This window comes from Sorex araneus, chromosome 10 (genome assembly GCF_027595985.1).
Source record: "Sorex araneus isolate mSorAra2 chromosome 10, mSorAra2.pri, whole genome shotgun sequence".
Lineage (NCBI taxonomy): Eukaryota > Metazoa > Chordata > Mammalia > Eulipotyphla > Soricidae > Sorex > Sorex araneus.
The window spans coordinates 49830442-49849502 of record NC_073311.1 but is presented as its reverse complement, the minus strand read 5'-3'; the positions used below and the strand labels follow the sequence as shown (position 1 = coordinate 49849502).

Below are 19061 nucleotides of genomic sequence, written 5' to 3'. Positions count from 1 at the left end.
AGCACTGTAGTCTGAGATTGAGATGGCCCCAAGAGAGCAATTCTATAAGCTTTAATGCATCTCTTATTGTGTCCATACAAAATAATTAATATTATGAATTCTTATATGTTTGCTGGCTGAGGAGAAGAGAAACACAATCATGGGACTCTGCCCTTGGGTGGATCCTCCTGCTGATAGAGAATTAAGTCCTAGGAGAAGCATCCCCTGAGGGAAAAGAACCTTACCCTATTGCTGACCACACCTATGTGTATGCCCCAACCCCCTCATGCTGTGGAGATTTAACGAGGCTGTAAGAGTGGGTGGGGGGCCAGATCGATGGGAGCCAAATCCACGGCGCCAGATCCACCGGGGCCAGATCCACGGATCCAGATCCACAGGGGCCAGATCCACGGAGCCAGATTCATGGGGGCCAGATCCACGGGGGCCAGATCCACTGATCCAGAGAGAGACCGAGAGCCGGGAGAGAGGTAGAGAGAGAGAGAATGAAGTAGGATGGGGGAGAAAGAAGCAGGAGGAGAATCAGAGGAGAATGGAGATGGACATGAAATAAACCGATCGAGCAACCAGTTTGGCCTTCTTCCTTCCTTCGCCTGCCTCGCCGCCTGCGCGCCCATTCTTTTTATTTTTATTTTTATACAGCCTCAGGAGAGAGAAGGAGATTAGGTTGGCTGGAGAAGAATGAGCTAGGTCTGAAAGTGACTTGGAGGTTGGATCACTCTCTCACTAATCCCAGAATCTGCTGACCCACCCAGCCTGATAGGGCAGCTCACTGCTGCCTGGGTACTGGCTGCCCTGCTCAGGGCTCAAGGAGTCAAAGGGCCAGTGCAGGCTGAGCTGAGACAAGGCCCAGGAGAACCTGCCTTTCGCCTGTCTCCCATGGTTCAATTAGAAAGAAAGTGTCACTGCAGACTGCAGATGCGGAGCCAAGGAGAAGAAAAGGTATCTTTTAAAAGATATCTCAGGAGAAGGGATCACCAAGTAGAGGATGTTGGGAGAAACCGTGCATGCTGAATATAGACTACAGACTGAACATGATGGCCGCTCAATACCTCTATTGCAAACTACAACACCCAAAAAGAGAGAAAAAAAAAGGGAATGCCCTGCCACAGAGGCAGGGTGGGGTGGTGGGGGATGGCGTGGGTGTGGTGGAAGGGATACTGGGAACATTGGTGGAGGAGAATAGGCATTGGTGGAGGGATGGGCGAACGATCACTGTATGTCTGAAATGCAAACACAAATGCTAATAAGTTTGTAAATGTACCTCACGGTGATTGACTAATAAAAAAAATTAAAAAAATATAAATTATATAATACCACTTTCTATTTAAAACCCATTGGTGATTTACTGTATCATAGAATGAAAATCTTATGTCTCATAGTGATCTACAGTATCATATTTTTCTTAATCCCTATCATTCTGTGCCTGTCCTCTCACTCTCTGTTTTCACTAGTATAGTCCTGCCACAAGGAAACAGCTTTGCTCCGACTGACTAGGGATATTCTCTGTATAAGCAGAACCTTTGGACTTGGAATTACCATTACCTGTAATCATCTTTTGCCTTGGCCCTCCTGGACATAGTTTTGATTTAACTTGTTTGCTTTCTGAATATGTGTATCTCCCCATCATAAGATAAATTTCATGAAGGCAAAATAAATAAATAAATAAATAAATAAATAAAAGGTACCTCAGTGTCAGGCTTGAGGGCTGAGTGTAAACAGATTAATAGGGTGGGGCCTATTTACTAGCTGTACATTCATAGGTGAGGTTATTCATAGGTGGGGCCATTTGTAGGTGGAGCCATTTCAAAGTAGGGTTCTTATGCTGTCCTTAGCATTCAGGCACCTCTTAGTTGTCTGAGAGGGAAGGAACAGCAGAGAGGCAGCTCTTCCAGTTGCTAGAAGAAAATCAGGCTCCTTAACTGTGGTGTTCCACTGCCCAGGAGGAATTGGGGATCACAGTTAAGAGAGGCCAGCTAGACCTTTCATCTGCCTTAAGAACTACCACATGGAAGGTAAAGTGAAATTTACCAGTTACAAATGCGGGGTGGGGGGCTGGGGAGGTGGGGGGAAGGGGGGAGGTATATTATGATAAAAAAAAAAAAAAGAACTACCACATGGAGCTTGCCACCTTCTAAATGGTAGGTGGATGCCTGTTTTTTTTTTTTTTTTTTTTTCTGATAGGTCTTTTGGACTAGGAGTCTGAAAACAAAGAAACAAGTAAGAAGAGACACTGAGTCTGCAACACCTACTGCTCTTGTGCTGTGTGTATTACCCCAGGGCCCCAGATGCTGCAGGAGTGGGGACAGCAGGGCTCTGTGCTGATTCACAGTTCCCAGGATTTTCAATATTTCAAGAATGAAAATATTGAGTAACAAAATGCTCATACTCAGAATTAGAGATTAGAAGAGAGAGAAAAAGTAATGCCCCATGGGGGGAGGATCTTAGTACAGGACTAAGTTAACTGTGGCTCTTTTTGTGGGAGATTGTCTGCGTTACAGAGAATGCAGGGAAGTTAAAGATAAGGGTTTGTTGTGAAGGCCTTTTTAATAGAAATCGGGCTCAATTAAAATTGGGCTCTCTGCATTTCTTATCAATAGATAAGAATGCTAGAGAGAGTGCAAGGATCCAGCAGATCCTTACCTGGCCTTTGCCCTTCGTGTTGCCCATCATCTTAGCCTCCAGGTGAGCCTAAGCTTTGGGGCACTATTTTATGTTTTACAGTTGTTAACTCCATGTTTATCAGAAAAAGGCCAGGAATTTGCAGGAAGTCAAAAATGTAGGATGGGGAGATTAAAAATGGGACTGCTCCCAGCAACTGACGAGGGTAAACTGAGGCTTAGAGTGGTAAGTAGGGTGGGGCCCGTTTATTAGCTGTACATTCATAGATCAGGTTATTCATAGGTGGGACCATTTGTAGGTGGGGCCACTCCAAGGTAGGTTTCTTATGTTGTTCTTAGGATACAGGCACCTCATAATCGTCTGAAACAGGGAAGGAACAGCAGAGAGGCAGTCCTTAGCGATTTCTAGAAGAAAAGAAGTTTTTCTTAACTGTGATGTTCCGCTCTCTGAGAAAAAGTGGGGATCACAGTTAAAAGAAGCCAGCTAGACCTTTCATCTGCCTTAAGAACTGCCAAGTGGAGCTTGCGACCTTCTAAATGGTAGGTGGATGCCTGTTTTTTTTTTTTTTTTTTTCTGATAGGGCTTTAGGACTAAGGGTATGAAAACAAAGAAACAGGTAAGAAGAGACCTGTTTCTGGCAACACCTACTGCTCTTGTGCTGTGTATATTATGCTGCAGGAGTGGGGACAGCTGGTCTCTGTGCTGGTCCACGGTTCCCAGGTTCTTCAATATTTTCAAGAATGAAATAAAATGCTCAGACTCAGAATTAGAAAGTAGAAAAGTTTATTGGAAAGTAGAAGAGAGAGGAAAAGTAACTCCCCATAGGGGAGGATCTTTTATAGGACTAAGTTAACTGTGGTTCTTTTCATGGGGGCTTGTCTGTGTTATAGAGAATGTAGGGAAGTTAAAGATAAGGGTTTGTTGTGAAGGCCTTTTTTTTAAATCCATATCAATATTTTATTTATTTATTTTTAATTTTTAATTTATTATTTTGTAGTGAGTCACAGTGAGGGTATAGTTACAGATTCACACCTTTTCGTGCTTGTTTTTTCCTCATGCAATGTTAGAGAGCCCATCCCTCCACCAGTGTCCATTCTCCACCACCAATGAACCCAGTATCCCTCCCACCCCCCATCCCCCTGCCCCACCCCAACTCTGTGACAGAGCATTCCAATTTGTTCTCTCTCTCTCCTTTTGAGTGTTGTGGTTTGCAGTAGGGACACTGAGTGGCCATCGTGTTCAGTCTCTAGTCTACTTTTAACACGCATCTCCCTCCCCGCGCAGGATCTCAAATCACATTTTACTTGTTCCCTTCTTTATCTGGAATGACTTTCCCCCAGCGTGTGAGGCCAGCCAGCTTCCAAGCTATGGAGCCAACCTCCTGGTATTATATACTACTATTCTTGGGTATTAGTCTCCTACTCCATTATTTTATATTCCACAGATGGAAATTGGGCTGAAAATTGGGTTCTCTGCATTTCTTATCAGTGGATAAGAATGCTAGAGAGAATGCAAGGATCCAGGGTATTTGCCTTGGGTATTGCCCATCATCTTAGCCTCCAGGTCAGCCTAACTCTGGAGCATTATTTTATATTTTACAATTGTTAACTCCCTGTTTATCAGAAAAAGGCCAGAAGTTTGCAGGAAGTCAAATATGTAGGATGGGGCAATCAAAACTGGGACTGCGAGTAGGGCATTTGCCTTGCACGTGGCTGACCCGGGTTTGATTCCCAGCATCCCATATGGTCCCCTGAGCACCGACAGGGGTGATTCCTGAGTGCAGAGTCAGGAGTAACCCTTGTGCATCACAAGGTGTGAACATAAAAAGGAAAAAAAAGGGACTGCTTCCAGCAACTGACAAGGGTAAACTGAGGCTTCCTCTCTCATTAGAAGGGGATGACTTCCTCTGGGTAGTCTTCATTCTTTAAGATTGTGTCACAGTTTCTCCTGAAGCCCATAATGTCTCTATCATCTTCAGCTCCAGCTACCTAGTGACATGGAAAATTGGAGAAGGCCTGAACTGGGCATTTTCCAGGAGGCTGATGTAGAAAGTGTCTGCTTTATCTCTGAGCTAAACTTTATAACTTTTAGAATTCCCTTGGCTTCTCCCTTTTAAGTTGTGTACAAAACTCGAGGGATAGTGAATAGGGCCCATTCTTATTACACACCTGCTCACAAGGAATTACTGCTCCTTGCACTGCACAGTGCCCAAGATCTTTAAAAGCATTTTTTAATACATTTTTTAATGTGTGTGTGTTTGTGTTTAGTTGATTCAGAAAGGAAAGTAAATATTGTCTCTCTTTTCCATTCTGACAAGGGACAGTAAACTGAGGACTTGGTCTTGGTCTTTTTAACATAAAAGCACTTTACATTTTAAAACTATTAAATGTTCATCAGCTTTATTTTGTTTCCAAACTGCCTGCTTAATTTGGTACTATCATCCCTTTCTTTTCTGGGTCTGAATATATATATATATATATATATATACATACATACATACATATACATATACATATATATATGCAGTGATATATACATATATATATATCACATATCACTGTATCACTATATCACTGTCATCCCATTGCTCATCAATTTGCTCAAGCGGGGACCAGTAACATCTCCACTGTGAGACTTGTTGCTACTGTTTTTGGCATATCGAATACGCCACGGGCAGCTTGCCAGGCTCTGCCATGCGGAAGAGATACTCTCGGTAGCTTGCAGGGCTCTCTGAGAGGGGCAGAGGAATCAAACCCGGGTCCGCTAAGTGCAAGGCAAACACCCTACCTGCTGTGCTGTCGCTCTGGCCCTTCAAATATAATCACGATCACGATCACGAAATCCTGTTGATGGTCGAGTGACTCGAGCAGTCTCAGTAACCTCTACATTCGTCCTATCCCTGTGATTTTAGAAGCCTCTCTTTTCTCGACCTTCCCAATGATGCCAAATTGGAGGCTCTTTCAAGGTCAGGGGAATGAGATTCAGCTGGTTACTGGCTTTGGCATATGAATACACCATGGGAAGCTTGGGAGGCTGTCCCATGTGGGCAAGAAGCTCTCAGTAGCTTTCGAGTTTCTCCCAGAGGGAAAAGTAGGTTATAAGACATCACTTCTGGGATTTAGCTTTTAAGTCTCTGGATGTTGGCCGTTGATGGGATTATACACACCTGTGTTTCTCTGTGGTACCTTCATGTGTGAGGCCTGTCTGAATGTGTGGAGAGGGACCTTGAGCATGGCTGTGGCTAGGTTCAAATATAATAGAAACAGAAATTTAATAGAAACAGAAATTTAATAGAAACAGAAATTTAGTGGTAAATTCATAAAACCATTCTGCTCGTTCTCCATGTCATAACATAGATTAATGTTAAATGCTCAATAAAAACCTAGGGTTGCCACATCAAAACTCACACAGTATCCCCTCCCTGTGAGAATTTGAACTATTTTCATGACCCCAGTAGATGAGCAATTGCTAAGCACTGAAAGAAGGCCAAGGAAAGATCTCTTTTAACTTCTGACTTTTTGGAGCCAGAGAGATAGTACAGCAGGTAAGGCATTTGCATTGCACGCGTTTGACCTGGGTATGCTTGGTAGCCCAGACAGACCCCTAGCCAGGAGTAATCGCTGAATGCTAAGCTAGGAGTAAGCACCCCCTCCAATTTTTTTTTTTATTTCGGGCTTTCTATGATTTCTGCCAAGTATCTTTTTGAATAAAACTCACCAACTGCTTACTTTCAACTACCAGAGGACCAGAGCAGGTAGGTGCATGTACTGCCTACTGAACTTCATCCCAGCACTAAGTAAAGTCCCTCAGTCCCAGCAGGAATAAGCAAAGTGTGACCCCAAAACAGAAACAAAGTATCCCTGATTTTAAAAGAACAATTTCACTTACCCAGGTACCTCAGCAGAATAAAAGGCCTTTTAGGAAATTAATCAGCAGACTGTGCTCCATGAATTTTTCATCAAGGTACCCCATGAACCAAGAGAAAAGCTAATACCTGATTTTCATCCCCAAAAGTTTGTGAAATTTCAAAAAATGACTACAAGATAGTAATTGCCATATAGAACATTTAATGGACAAAGACATTTCACAATTCGATAATTTTACCAAGTCTGATTAAGTGCAAACTGCCAAAGGTGCTTTGAAACTCTCTTGTTCAAAATTAAGAGGCAAATTCCAGGAGCTCTACTCATTGTAAAACTGAAGTACGAAAGTATCTAAGGACTTATAAATGTGTGTGTATACATGTAGGTATATTCATAAGGGTTATGTGTACACATATATGTGTACAGACTTATAAATCTCAGATGCCAGTAGGATTGTAACCACAATTTCTTTATCAGCACTTGCATAGGAACATTTGCTAGAGGCCAGGAAGTCAGACAGGCTATCTCTCTTATATAGGCGGCTTAGCTTAATCTTGAAATTTTTTTCCCTCTAAATTTTAAATATAATCCATAGAAGAAGATTTGAACAGGTCCTGTTCAAATTCTCAAAAACACCAAATCCTAAAAGACTGCAAAAATTCTTCTAAGTCTTAGACTATTTGTTCTAAACAACAGGAACTAAGTAAGTGACCATCTCTATTTCTGAGTAAGCTTCAGAGACCCTCGACAAACAATGCAAAATAATTACAAGATTTTACTCTTGGCATAGTTGTTGGTTAACCAAGGGAGGGTATGACCACAGTAAGCTGAAATTGCTTTCTCATTCGAGAAGGAAATTGCCTATTTTAATACAAGCTACTTTGAAAAGTGTTTATATGCTTGATTCTGAGCCATTGAAGGGATTCTAATAACACTTTCAAAGAATTGGAAATTTGAATGGCAAGAGCCACTTTTTCCTTGAAACTGGTTGACTGCTTTGCTGTCTTTCTTAGCACTGAAATAAAAATTTATGTGACAAGTTTGCTTTTTTTTTTTTTTAGGTCACACCCGGCGATGCACAGGGGTTACTTCTGGCTCTGCACTCAGGAATTACTGCTGGCGGTGCTCAGGGGACCATATGGGATGCTGGGATTTGAACCCGGGTTGGCGGCGTGCAAGGCAAACACCCTACCCGCTGTGCTATCACTCCAGCCCCCACGACAAGTTTGCTTTTTAAGGACTGGCTGTGTTTAACTAGTGCACCTAACACACCAAGAAATTAATTGTTTGGGAAGTCTTACATCAGCAGTCTGTTTACTTCTAAGGTTAAAGATTTTACTGTATATAACCATCTTTCTCCACTTACCCGATTGGGAGAACTTGTAGCGGGAAAAGCTAATCTAGGAAATTAAAGACCCACTTTTATTGACTTCTGCTTTGCTTTTGTAGAAGAAAAAATTTCAATGTTCCCAGTCTAAAACCTAGCTCAAATTAGAATCCCAGTTTTCCGTCTTCGGTGCCCTGCCTCCCCGTCTGACCTGTTGCCTGCCTTGTTCCTGGACACTTGCCTTATTGTTTGAGGTTTTGTGTACAGCATAAATCTCAGACCGCTACTGCCTTTTACCTTTTCCGTTGTCCCAACAGTGTTCTTTTGCAGATTGCAATAGTATGTGACTCTAAGAAGTTTCAGTAGGTTTTGCAAAACCCTGTTTCAAAAAGAAAGGGGCAGTTGGAAGCTTGCAGAACTTGAGTTGTACGAGAGAAAGGTACACAGCAGACAGCCTGAAGGTTTAAATGTAGGAAAAGAAAGCAAGTTGGCCTGAAAGATTCAGGGAATTTTGCCCTTATCATGTTTTGGATTTTTGATTTTTGGAAGAGGTGTGGGGGAGTCAATTTTTGTTTTGTTTTTGAGTCACAGTCGGTGGAGCTCAGGGTTTACTCCTGGCTCTGCCCTCAGGGGTCATTTCTGGCGGGCTCGGGGAAACCTTGTGGGCTGCCAGGAATGGGGTCCTGGCAAGGACCTAACCCAGTGTACTGTCTTTCCGGCCCCATAGTCAAACTTTCTAACCCTGTGAGCAACAAGTGAAATAAATGTGGGATTTGGTGAGTCCTATTAATGCGCACGACATTATATATGTATGTATGTATATACATATATATATATATATATATATTAGGAAAGGCTTAGAAAGAATTAATAATCTAATATTATTCTAGTTTCCAAGGAGCACAAAACAGAATTTCACTTAAAATAAAAATAGACTGTCTTAGGGCCAGAGTGATAGTACAGTGGGTTAGGAATTGATCTTGTAGGTAGCTGACTCGGGTTCAATCCCTGGCATCCCATATGGTCCCCTGAGCACCTCCAGGACTAATTCCTGAGTGAAAAGCCAAGATAACCCCTGAGTATTGCCAGTGTGACCCAAAAACCAAAATAACAAGAGAAAGAGAGAGAGAAAGAGAGAGAGAAAGAGAGAGAGAAAAAAAGAAAATAGACTTTTATTTTTATATAAATACCTGTATAGTATCAAGCAAAACTTAACTTTATTTCAGGGCAGCAGAAAAGCAAAACTTCACTTGACCTCAGACTCAGCCAATGAACAGCTGCTGCATCTACTGCCAGTTTCTCCCCCAGTTTATAAAGAACTTGCTGCAGCTCTCAGGGGGGTACCCTGTTCTTCCAGATTTAGTCCATTTTCTTCAGGATAGTTGGAATTTTAGTCTCCAGATCTCTTTTTAGTAAGTTTATTCTTTTTCTTTAAAACAGATGCGTGTATAGGGGCTGCAGCCTAGTTTGACACAGAACCTGACATTCAACCCCTGCATTCAAGTTCCAGCCCCCAAATAATGCAGCTTCTGTCAACAAAGAGGAGACAATGGCCCTGGGCTCAGAAAGAAATGCTGGGAGAGACTTACTTCCTGGAACATCACAGATGCTGGCCTTTCAGTGGAAAGAAACAATTTGGTAATATAAAGTGTTGTAAAGAGCAAAAGTGGGGGGTGGAGGTGGAGCCTATAGGGAGAAAGAAGGGATGAGAGAGAGAGAGAGAGAGAGAGAGAGAGAGAGAGACAGAGACAGAGACAGAGACAGAGACAGAGACAGACAGAGACACAGAGACATAGAGAGAGACAGAGAGAGACACAGAGAAAGAGAGAAATGTTAGATTCACAGAAGAGGAACCTTTGAGAGCATGGGAAAGAGAGAGAACAGGTGTGTATTTGTTCAGCAATATTTGCAGTACTGCCTATGTGACCTAAGGATTTCTGGGGCAGGGGAAATAAAGAGTAAATTCCATTGTAATCTGACAAGGGATGCAAGTTCTTTGCATTTACTTTATTTATTTATTTATTCTGCTTTTTGGGTCACACCTGGCGATGCACAGGTGTTACTCTTGGATCTGCAATCAGGAATTATTCCTGGATCCTTCTGGTGCTTGGGGGACCATATGGGATGCTGGGAATCAAACCTGGATTGGCCACATGCAAGGCAAATGCCCTACCCGCTGTGCTATTGCTCCAGCTCCTCTTTGCCTTTATCTTGTCAATCCTCCAAGTTGAGAAACAGATACAAGGCCCACACTCTACTACTGAGCTATATTCTCTTTAACTGTCTAGGGTTAGAGTAAATTTGACTTGCAAGATGAAGAACATAATGATGTGTGCTTATTTTTCAGTCTGAAAGGAAGGGTATCTTTTACTGAAATTCTAGCTGTTGAAAAACACATTTCTTTCTTTATTCCTTCTCCCCTCTCACTAAATTTTATTTTTTCTTTGGGATGATATGCCATCGTATTCCCATAAAATAGAGTTTGTATCTAATAACAACTTAATAAAGAATGCTAATATTTACGAACCAAAATAAGGTTTCACTAACTAAAGCTATTTCACCAATCAGGATGTCATACTTGTTACACTAAACTGACCAAGAAGAATGTTTCACATGAAAAAATCAAATATTGAGGTGGTTTTGGATTATGAAACTAAAGTTTATATTAGAAAAACTTCTGGTTAATTTCTTTGTTCTTTTGAGAGGTAGTGACTGATGCCATATTCTCAACTAGAAATCCAATGGTTATGGTGGCAGAGTACAATATAGGTGGCATATGACATTGAAGGAGATTGGGAGAGGACAGTCCAGGTGGGAGAAGAGAAATAAGAGAGGAGTGGAGCATGATGCTAGGGAAGACATTTGATTCAGGGAAATAAAGGAGAAAAGAAAGGGAGTTTGGGGGACACTAGTAAGAGTGGCAAATAGATTTTGTGGGGATTTAAGGGAAATTTACTTCTTACTCTTGTCACAGTCAAAAATTATGAAATACTCTGAATTTTTAGGACATATATATATTTTTTTGATGCAGGGCCAGAAAGGATGAGAAATGAGATTTTTGTCTGAAGACATCTCCCATAATGTCACCAATAATGGTTTTAGTCCATCTACTCCATGTTTCTTTTTCTCTGGCTACAACCTAGGTCAAAACTTCCGCGACACTGGGAGATCCATGCGAAATGCAGTAGTTGAAGGAAAATGAGCAGGAACTTTATTTTAAGTATGATTTTAATTTCACTACTGTGACTTGGAATCATGAAGAGAAGAGCATGAGGGGGTCCAATAGGGGTTATTCCAGCAACAAACTACTTTTTGCTGATTCTCAAAATAAGCTATTAAAGGCAGATATGCCCAGTAGCAGTGCTTTAATGGTTTTTGAAACTTGGGGTAACACAGGGTTTAGGAGTCTGTAGGGAAGAGAGAAGGCTGATTGTTGACCTTGGTCAGGCCAAAGTCCAATAACGAAACAAACAGTTGTTACCAAGAGTTCATTCTTTCTTCTCTTGGAGCAGGGAGGTATTTTCTTTTTCATCCACCAGAATTTAGATTGTTGCCAGACTTTAGTGCTAAATAATAAAGGTGTTATGTTTCTAAGCAGATTTTTGAGTAAAGTTAAGCTTTATTTACTGTATAAATACCAAACATAGGGTTGTTTTTGATATCAAGATATGATACCATGCTAAAGTTAGCACATGTAAGTGTATTTACTGCACCAAACTGCAAAGCTCTCTATACAGAGTGGCTATACCATCATATATTTCCAACATCAGTGCATGAGAATTTCAATTCTCCACTTAGTTTTTAATTTTGTCTTACTTTACACTATGCTGCTGCATGGCAGAGCTGGCAAGCTACTGTGGCATATTTGAGATGCCAAAAACAGTAATAACAAATCTCACAATGGAGACGTTACTAGTGCCCACTCTAGCAAATCGATGAATGATGGGAAGACAGTGCTACTTTACACTCTCAGTGGGCAGAGAGAGGTAAATAATTTTTATTAGTATTTCTTTTATTAGTATTTTATCAGTATTTCTTTAATTCAGACTATCTTGAGTACAATTTTATGTGCTAATTTATCATCTATGTATTTCCTTTAGTCAATATTATATTAATTCAGCAATTTTATATTAAGATCTGCAATCTGGGTGGTTAAAAACACATTTTCAAATTGTGTATTTCTCTTATTTTGAGTTTTAAGGTTTTAATGTAGTCTAGATATAGGTTTTCACCACATCTTTACCAACAGTGTGCTTCTTCTGCAGACGAGCAGCTCTAAACCATGTCAGGTGACACCTGCTTGTGAATTTTGATTTGAACCTTCCTGTTAATGAGTGACAGGAAGCATTTTCATGTACCTACTGCCCATCTGCATGTCTTTGAGACTCTGACCTGTTACATGGGAGGCCTCAGCAGTATGCCTCACACCTGACCTCTCTACCGTTTGCTATTTTTTTTTTATTTTCTGAACTCCTTTGCTTATAGCTGCAGCATTTCCTCTGGCTGGAGATTCTATTATATTTCTTTTATTTCAGACCCTCTTTGACCCATGATAATAGCTTATAGGTCATGACCTTTTGTGAAAGGGATTGGAAATAGGGAAATTGTGATACAGCCAATCTAGGAAGTAGATTTTTGTGATAAAATTGTTTTTCCATAAAAGTTTCAGAAAAATGAGACTATGATATTTTACTTTAAAGGTGCACATAACCAAGAAAAGTATAGAACAACTCGACCTTCTGAAACACTTCACAGACATGCTTTCTGTCTTGTCACCATTTTGGTCATGGTTATATCTATGGTTATGCTTTCTGTTATGTTGACAGGTAAGTTACTTGTTTTACAAATTCTACAATTTCCTCCATATTTTTTTTTATGATCATAAGTATCCCTTTGAGTTCTTTTTTATGCAGAAACTGTGCAAAGTGACTGAGGCATGTTGGTGAATGGAACATAAAAATTCCTTCTTCCAGTATTCCATAAGGAAGTGTAGTTGTCATAATAAATTAAGATAGGTGGTAGGGAAACAAGCTGCAATGCACATAGAAGTTACACATACTCAGTGAGAATCTCTCCCTTCCAGCAAACTTTTGAAGGAGATGAAGGGAGCATGCTGATGCTTGGATAAAGCTCTTCAGGCACAGAACATAATAGAGAAAATTCCCAAAGAAGGAATATCCCTAGTGGTTTGAATAGGAGCAAGGAGACTCCTGGGGCTAGAACAAGGTGAGACCAAGGAAGAATCATGGGATGGATCCAGGAGGCAATAACCTTGGGCGTGACTTCAAGACTTTGGATTAATCTCTGATTAGAGCAGGGAAGGTCAGGAAAAGGAGAGTTTTCAAGAAGAATGTCATGGCTCTGAGACTTGCATTGGAAAATGATCATTTTTGCTATTAAGAAGTAATTGTTACAAGAGAAGGGGAGAATCAAGGAGACCTACTCGGGTGATCTTGTAGAAATCTAGGTGAGAGATGGTGACAGCTTAGACCTGATGAGTGCAGTGGGGGTGTGGTAGGGTGGTCAGTTCTGGATACTTTGAATGTTGGAGCCACAGTATTTTATAACAGATTGCATATGAAGATTTGCAAAAAGAGACTCCTATGTAACTCTAAGGATTTTCTGCTGAGTCATGGCAAGAAATGGGTTATCATTCTTGACAAGAGAAAGCCTTCTCAAGGGGTTTATTTTTGGATATGTCTCTTGCCCAGAGAATGTTCAAAATTACAATAGTATATGCCTTAGCAAAAAATTCTTTGTATGTGGAATTGGTCAGAAATAAAAGACTTATCAGTATTAATGAGCAATTATTTCATCTATTCTGATTTTATTATTCAGAATAAGGTCTTTTTCCAACAACTCCTAATGTAACCCAGACTTTTTAAAAAAATTTTTATTTTGGCTGGGGTCAGGAACAAGGGAAGGGGAGATGCAATCTGGGGATTCAAGTGGGTGTCTCTATAGACAAAGCATGTACTGAGCCCATCTTGAAGCATTTCTGAAATCTAATAACAACTAAAAATTTTTACCGAGGATTAAATTGTTGCAAACTATATAGTTCTTAGAACATGTGTAAATGTCATTTAAAAATGGTCTTATAATACCATTCTTTTAAAATTTCTCTATTAGAATCTACCCATGGTGTATTCGATATGCCAAAAACAGTAACAAGTCTCATGATGCAGATGGTACTGGTGCCCGATCGAGGAAATCGATGAGCAACAGGATGACAGTGACAATGACAGATTAGAATATGAATTCTCTTTATGAACTACCACTGTTCATTTGAGATAACACAAGCACAAAATGTCCTTAGTTATGTATATATATATATATATATATATATATACATATTTATATATTGGTTTTTGGGTCACACCTAGTGATGCTGGTGTTACTCCAGGCTCTGCACTCAGAAATCTCTCCTGGCGGTGCTCAGGGGACCATATGGGATGCTGGGAATCTAACCCGGGTCAGCTGAATGCTAGACAAATGCCCTACCTTTTGTGGTTTTGTTCCAGCCCCCTTAATTTTATATTTCTACTTGAGTTTTATCACAGTGTAATATGTAAAATCTCCAATCCCAGGTTTACCAATGTGTATTATTCAGCCTAGTTTAAAGTATCAAATGGCTCTCCCTAATAATTTAGGGGGTATGTTTTGTTTGGGGGCTGCACATCTGGTTGTGCTAGGGCTTACTCCTGGCTCTTTGCATATGGGTACCTCTTGGTTGGGCTTGTGGACCTTTTGAGGTTCCAGAGATCGAGCCCTGGTGTGTGTATGTATATCTCTGTGAATGTGTATCTTTACCCACTATACTATTGCTCCAGGGCCCTTGATTCATTCTTTTCAAAGAAACAGTGATACTGATCTCGACATACATGTGCTCTCTGCTCTCTAATCTAAACTCTTAGGGATAAAGATTGAGAAAAATGTGAAGGATTTTTTTCATTAAAAGTGAGGAAATTAAAACCATCATTGGTGTTCAGTATTTTGATACTATTTTTTTCTTTCACTGGCCCTTAAAGAGCAATATTGTCTTAGCATTTAAAGGAGAGCAAAAAATTCGGACAAAATGTGAAATGAGAATAGTTGATTCTTCCTACACCTTACTCCAAAATATCGATTATTTCAGAACATTTAAGAAGAGCCAAAAATGCTGTATTCATTTTTTTAAAGTACATATAAAACAATAATGTAAAAATGTAGAAAGCCCTACATTGTATTTTTGTTACAAGATATTAATTTGGGTTGTTGTATTTTGTCCAGAGAAAGTTCTTATAGCTCCTGAGTATGTACTGTAGGATTACATTACTTTGTCCTCTCCGCCCCCCTTTCCTCAAGGAGCTCATCCTGGTTTTTCCTGGAGTTTAGGCTTACCCCAGTCACACCCATCAAGGTGTTCCTGAGTCACTCCCATCCCTTTGTTTAGCTGTAATCACTTCTCTATGCTCTCTTCCCCAAAACAGTTAATCCACTTTCCCCTAATCTGACTGCTAATTTGTAACATCAGGCCTTCCTAGGACACTGAATATTATAATATTCCCTTTCTCCTTTATTTATGCCTTTTGAATAATTTACTTTAAAGCAATGTCCTTTTTGTATAGACACAAGAAGACAATATTATGTTTTGTAACTTGGGACTTTGAATATTATTCATTCCTGGGCATCTGCTTTCTCACTTAAGCCTCAATTGCCCTCAGTTCCTAACACCCCAAAAGCAGGGTCCCCATATGAGGGATGAGATGGATCCAGGGTAAGCGGTGAGTTATGTGCTACACTGGCATCGAGATGGGCCTGGCCAAAATGCCTAATTCTTAACTATAATTTAAGAGCTTGATCATAGCCAAATGCTGTCAAAAGTAATGACAAGAGTAGGACCCTGCTAGGGATAGGAAAGACAAATCTGGCCAGAGCACTGTAGTCTGATATCGAGATGGCCCCAGGAGAGCAATTCTATAAGCTTTAATGCATCTCTTATTGTGTCCATACAAAATGATTAATATTATGAATGCTATATGTTTGTTGGATGAGGAGAGGAGAAACACACTCATGGGACTCTGCCCTTGGGTGGATCCTCCTGCTGAAAATGATTCAGTCCTGGGAGAAGCATCCCCTGAGGGAAAGGAACCTCACCCTATTGATGGTGACCACACCTATGTGTATGCCCCAACCCCCTCATGCTGGGGGGATTTAACTAGGCTGTAAGAGTGGGTTGGGGGGCCAGATCCAGAGATCCAGAGAGAGATCCAGAGCCAGGAGAGAAGCAGAGAGAGAGAATGAAATAAACTGATTGAGCAACCAGTTTGGCCTTCTTCCTTCCATCACCTGCCCTTGACCGACAGCACACACAGTGGTTCCAGGGCACCAAATGTGGGCGGTGAGACAGAGCCTCTCGGAGAGCCCACAAGTGCACACGCCCCTCAGCCTGCTTTAGTTTTTTACAGTGTACCATAGTAAAATTCAAGATATTAAGGATGTCAAGAGGAAAAGGAGCTTATATTAAGGGAAATATAGAAAAGGAGAATCTATATGTTATACTAGGAACATCTTGTACTTACTCTTTGCAGAACTTAGCATTATCTATAAGAAGTACCATGGACTTTATGCTTTATAAATTTATTGTCTCTAAGCCATTCATGCCCATGTACCCCATGTAAAATGAGATGCACAGGTACCCCCGATCAGGGGATTGTTGACTACTGTACTTAGGATGTCATTCTGATGAGTTAGGAAATTAACAATTACCAGTCTATAGCTTTAGCGTGACCTTAGGATGGTAAGTGGGAAAATAGATGAAAAGAATAAGGAAATATATTTATTATGTTTTATTGTGATTATCCAAATTTTAGTAATAAAGGAAAGAGCAGTCTCAGAGGAAATAGCAGTCTCAGAAGTGCATGTGCAACCCGCCTGCCCACCACCGTGGATTGTATTTGGAAACAAGTGCTTTTATTTCTCTGAAGACACGGGGAACTGGACATTCAGCCAGAATTTCTGTGACTCACTAGATGCTCATCTCGTTCAGATTGACACCTCAGAGGAACTGGTAAGAATTAATCTAGGGCACCAGGGAGACAGTACAAGTGTGAGAGAACGTGTCCGTCACACGCAGGCACTGAGTTTGGCCACCAACACCGCATGTCCAGCTCCCCAGGGCCACGTGTCACCCTGCTTGCCCTGGCAGTACCTGTGCACACTGGGCTGAGCTTTGCAGGGAGTGGCCCCGTCCAATTTCTCCCAATGCCCCAGGGTCTGGTCCATATTTTTAAAAGAAGAACTATTTGGGGAGCATATTTTCTGTTGAATAAGGAGCTCCCCCAAAGAGGGTTGGGCGTGCACATGGCTAATGCTGAAAGAGAATGATGGAGTCAGTCTGGTAGCACGGGGCACAGACAAGCTTCTGACATGTGTTGAATTCTCTGCCTAGAACCCAGTGAGACATGTCAGATAATCCCTTGTAATCCTCATAGTCAACCTAGAAGATTACATATACTGTTCCCTGTGTGCAGAGAATTATTGTATTCACATAATTTTTTATTTAAATTGTGGGAGTGACAGTGTTCACAGTATACCAAAACAGTAGGTACAAAGTGAGACTTTGCTAGTCACACCGGGAAATATGATTCTTTTAAACAAAGAGGTTTAGGAGCAGAGACAGAGAATAATGACTCAGGATTAGAAATGGGGTAGAGAATAACTTTTTCATTTATACCCTACTGTCATCCCCAGTATAAGACTGTAGAAAAGATCAACTTGGGAGTGGTAAGTGAGAAAGATGCATGTTTTCACTTTTTGTTCTTTATAATAGACATTTCTAAAAAGGTACAAAGGCCCCTACGACCATTGGATAGGCCTTAGCAGAGAATCGCCAAGTCACTCTTGGAAATGGACAAATTATACTGGAGGCAAAATGGAGTATGTATTGCCACTTATTTTCCTTTTGCTATGATGACTTAGGATGTTTATAAGATAATAACTTTAGTATAGAAAACCTATAGCATTGTATAAGAAACAAATTCTTTCTATGCCTTTCCATTTACTAGCCAGTTCCTTGAAAATTCAATTCATTGTAATTTTAGTTGAAATATTTAATATGATATAGATATATGTATACATTCTTATACTTTGATACCATGATTCATATGTTTTTCTGATGGAATATTGATTTAGAACGTAGAAAGAATTACTGGTATGCAGGGAGAAAGGGGTGGGGGGAGTTTTCTAAAATCTTAGAAAGTCACTGATGATTTGATCCCCACATAACCTTTAAAAATCCATTTTCAGCTGCTACATCTATTGACCAAAGTAAGGAATAATGGTTCAAAGAGAACCTGTGGAAATCTCTCTGAGAGATTTAGCAGCAGAAACCGTAGCTCCCTGTGTTGTGGACAGTTCAATAAGGTCATTAGAAATGTATCAAATATAAAGGCCCAATCACTTTCATTAAAATAAAGCTCTTTAGCACATTGCTAATAAGTATTTTTATTTCATGTGTTTATGAAGCAGTTCGTGAGAGGACTGAGAATGATTTTCACAGATACAACTTATGGCAAAATATATAAAGTATATAAAGACTAGATCAACAATATAACTAGATTTTAATTGGATGAATGATACTGTTGGTGGTGTTCAAGTATGTGTCTTGAAATTGTAAAAAGAGCTAAATATAAAAACAGTGTTTATTACTAAGAAGTCACATAAGCGACAGACTTTTTTTTTACTTTTTTTGAAAAAAGTGGAACAGTGGTATTACAGATTACATCAGAGGAATGAATGCAAGATGTCAGTGTATGAATAATTGTTTTGTTTTGGTTTAGATTTCAGGTCAGAGGAACTGGGGAATGTGCCTACTTGAACGATGAAGGCGTGAGCAGTGCCAGAATTTCTTCAGGCAAAAAATGGATTTGTAGCAAACCCAATGTCTGCACTTATCAAATTACTTGAAACTCATGAGCAGAAGAGCTGCATTGTGCTTGTTATCTACAGTTGCTGAATGCTTTTTCTCAAAGTGTTGACCTAAAAATGTGCAATATCAGTTGACAGCAAAGATGAAAACTGAGTCAGAAAGAATCGCAGGGAGACATCCCCCACCAAAATGAAACAGAGATTTGGGATAACATGATTCTAAATTAAATAAACCTTTAGGTAGCAGTTAGTATTTTCAACTTGAACCCAGAGAAAAATTCAGTATCACGAACTCCACTTCTATATTAGAAATAAAACTTTCCCTGCATAGACTGCTATTTTCC

At 40.3% G+C, this 19061-nt stretch overlaps 1 protein-coding gene across 1 annotated transcript; it reads left to right on the top strand.

Annotated features, from left to right (window-relative positions):
• Positions 1–12490: 12490 nt before the first annotated feature.
• Positions 12491–18756, top strand: LOC129399152 (C-type lectin domain family 2 member E-like). Its single transcript, XM_055118441.1, has 4 exons — positions 12491–12635; positions 16662–16858; positions 17621–17727; positions 18630–18756. Exons 1-4 carry the CDS (start codon positions 12491–12493, stop codon positions 18754–18756), a joined length of 576 nt encoding a protein of 191 aa, XP_054974416.1.
• The last annotated feature ends 305 nt before the right edge of the window (positions 18757–19061 follow it).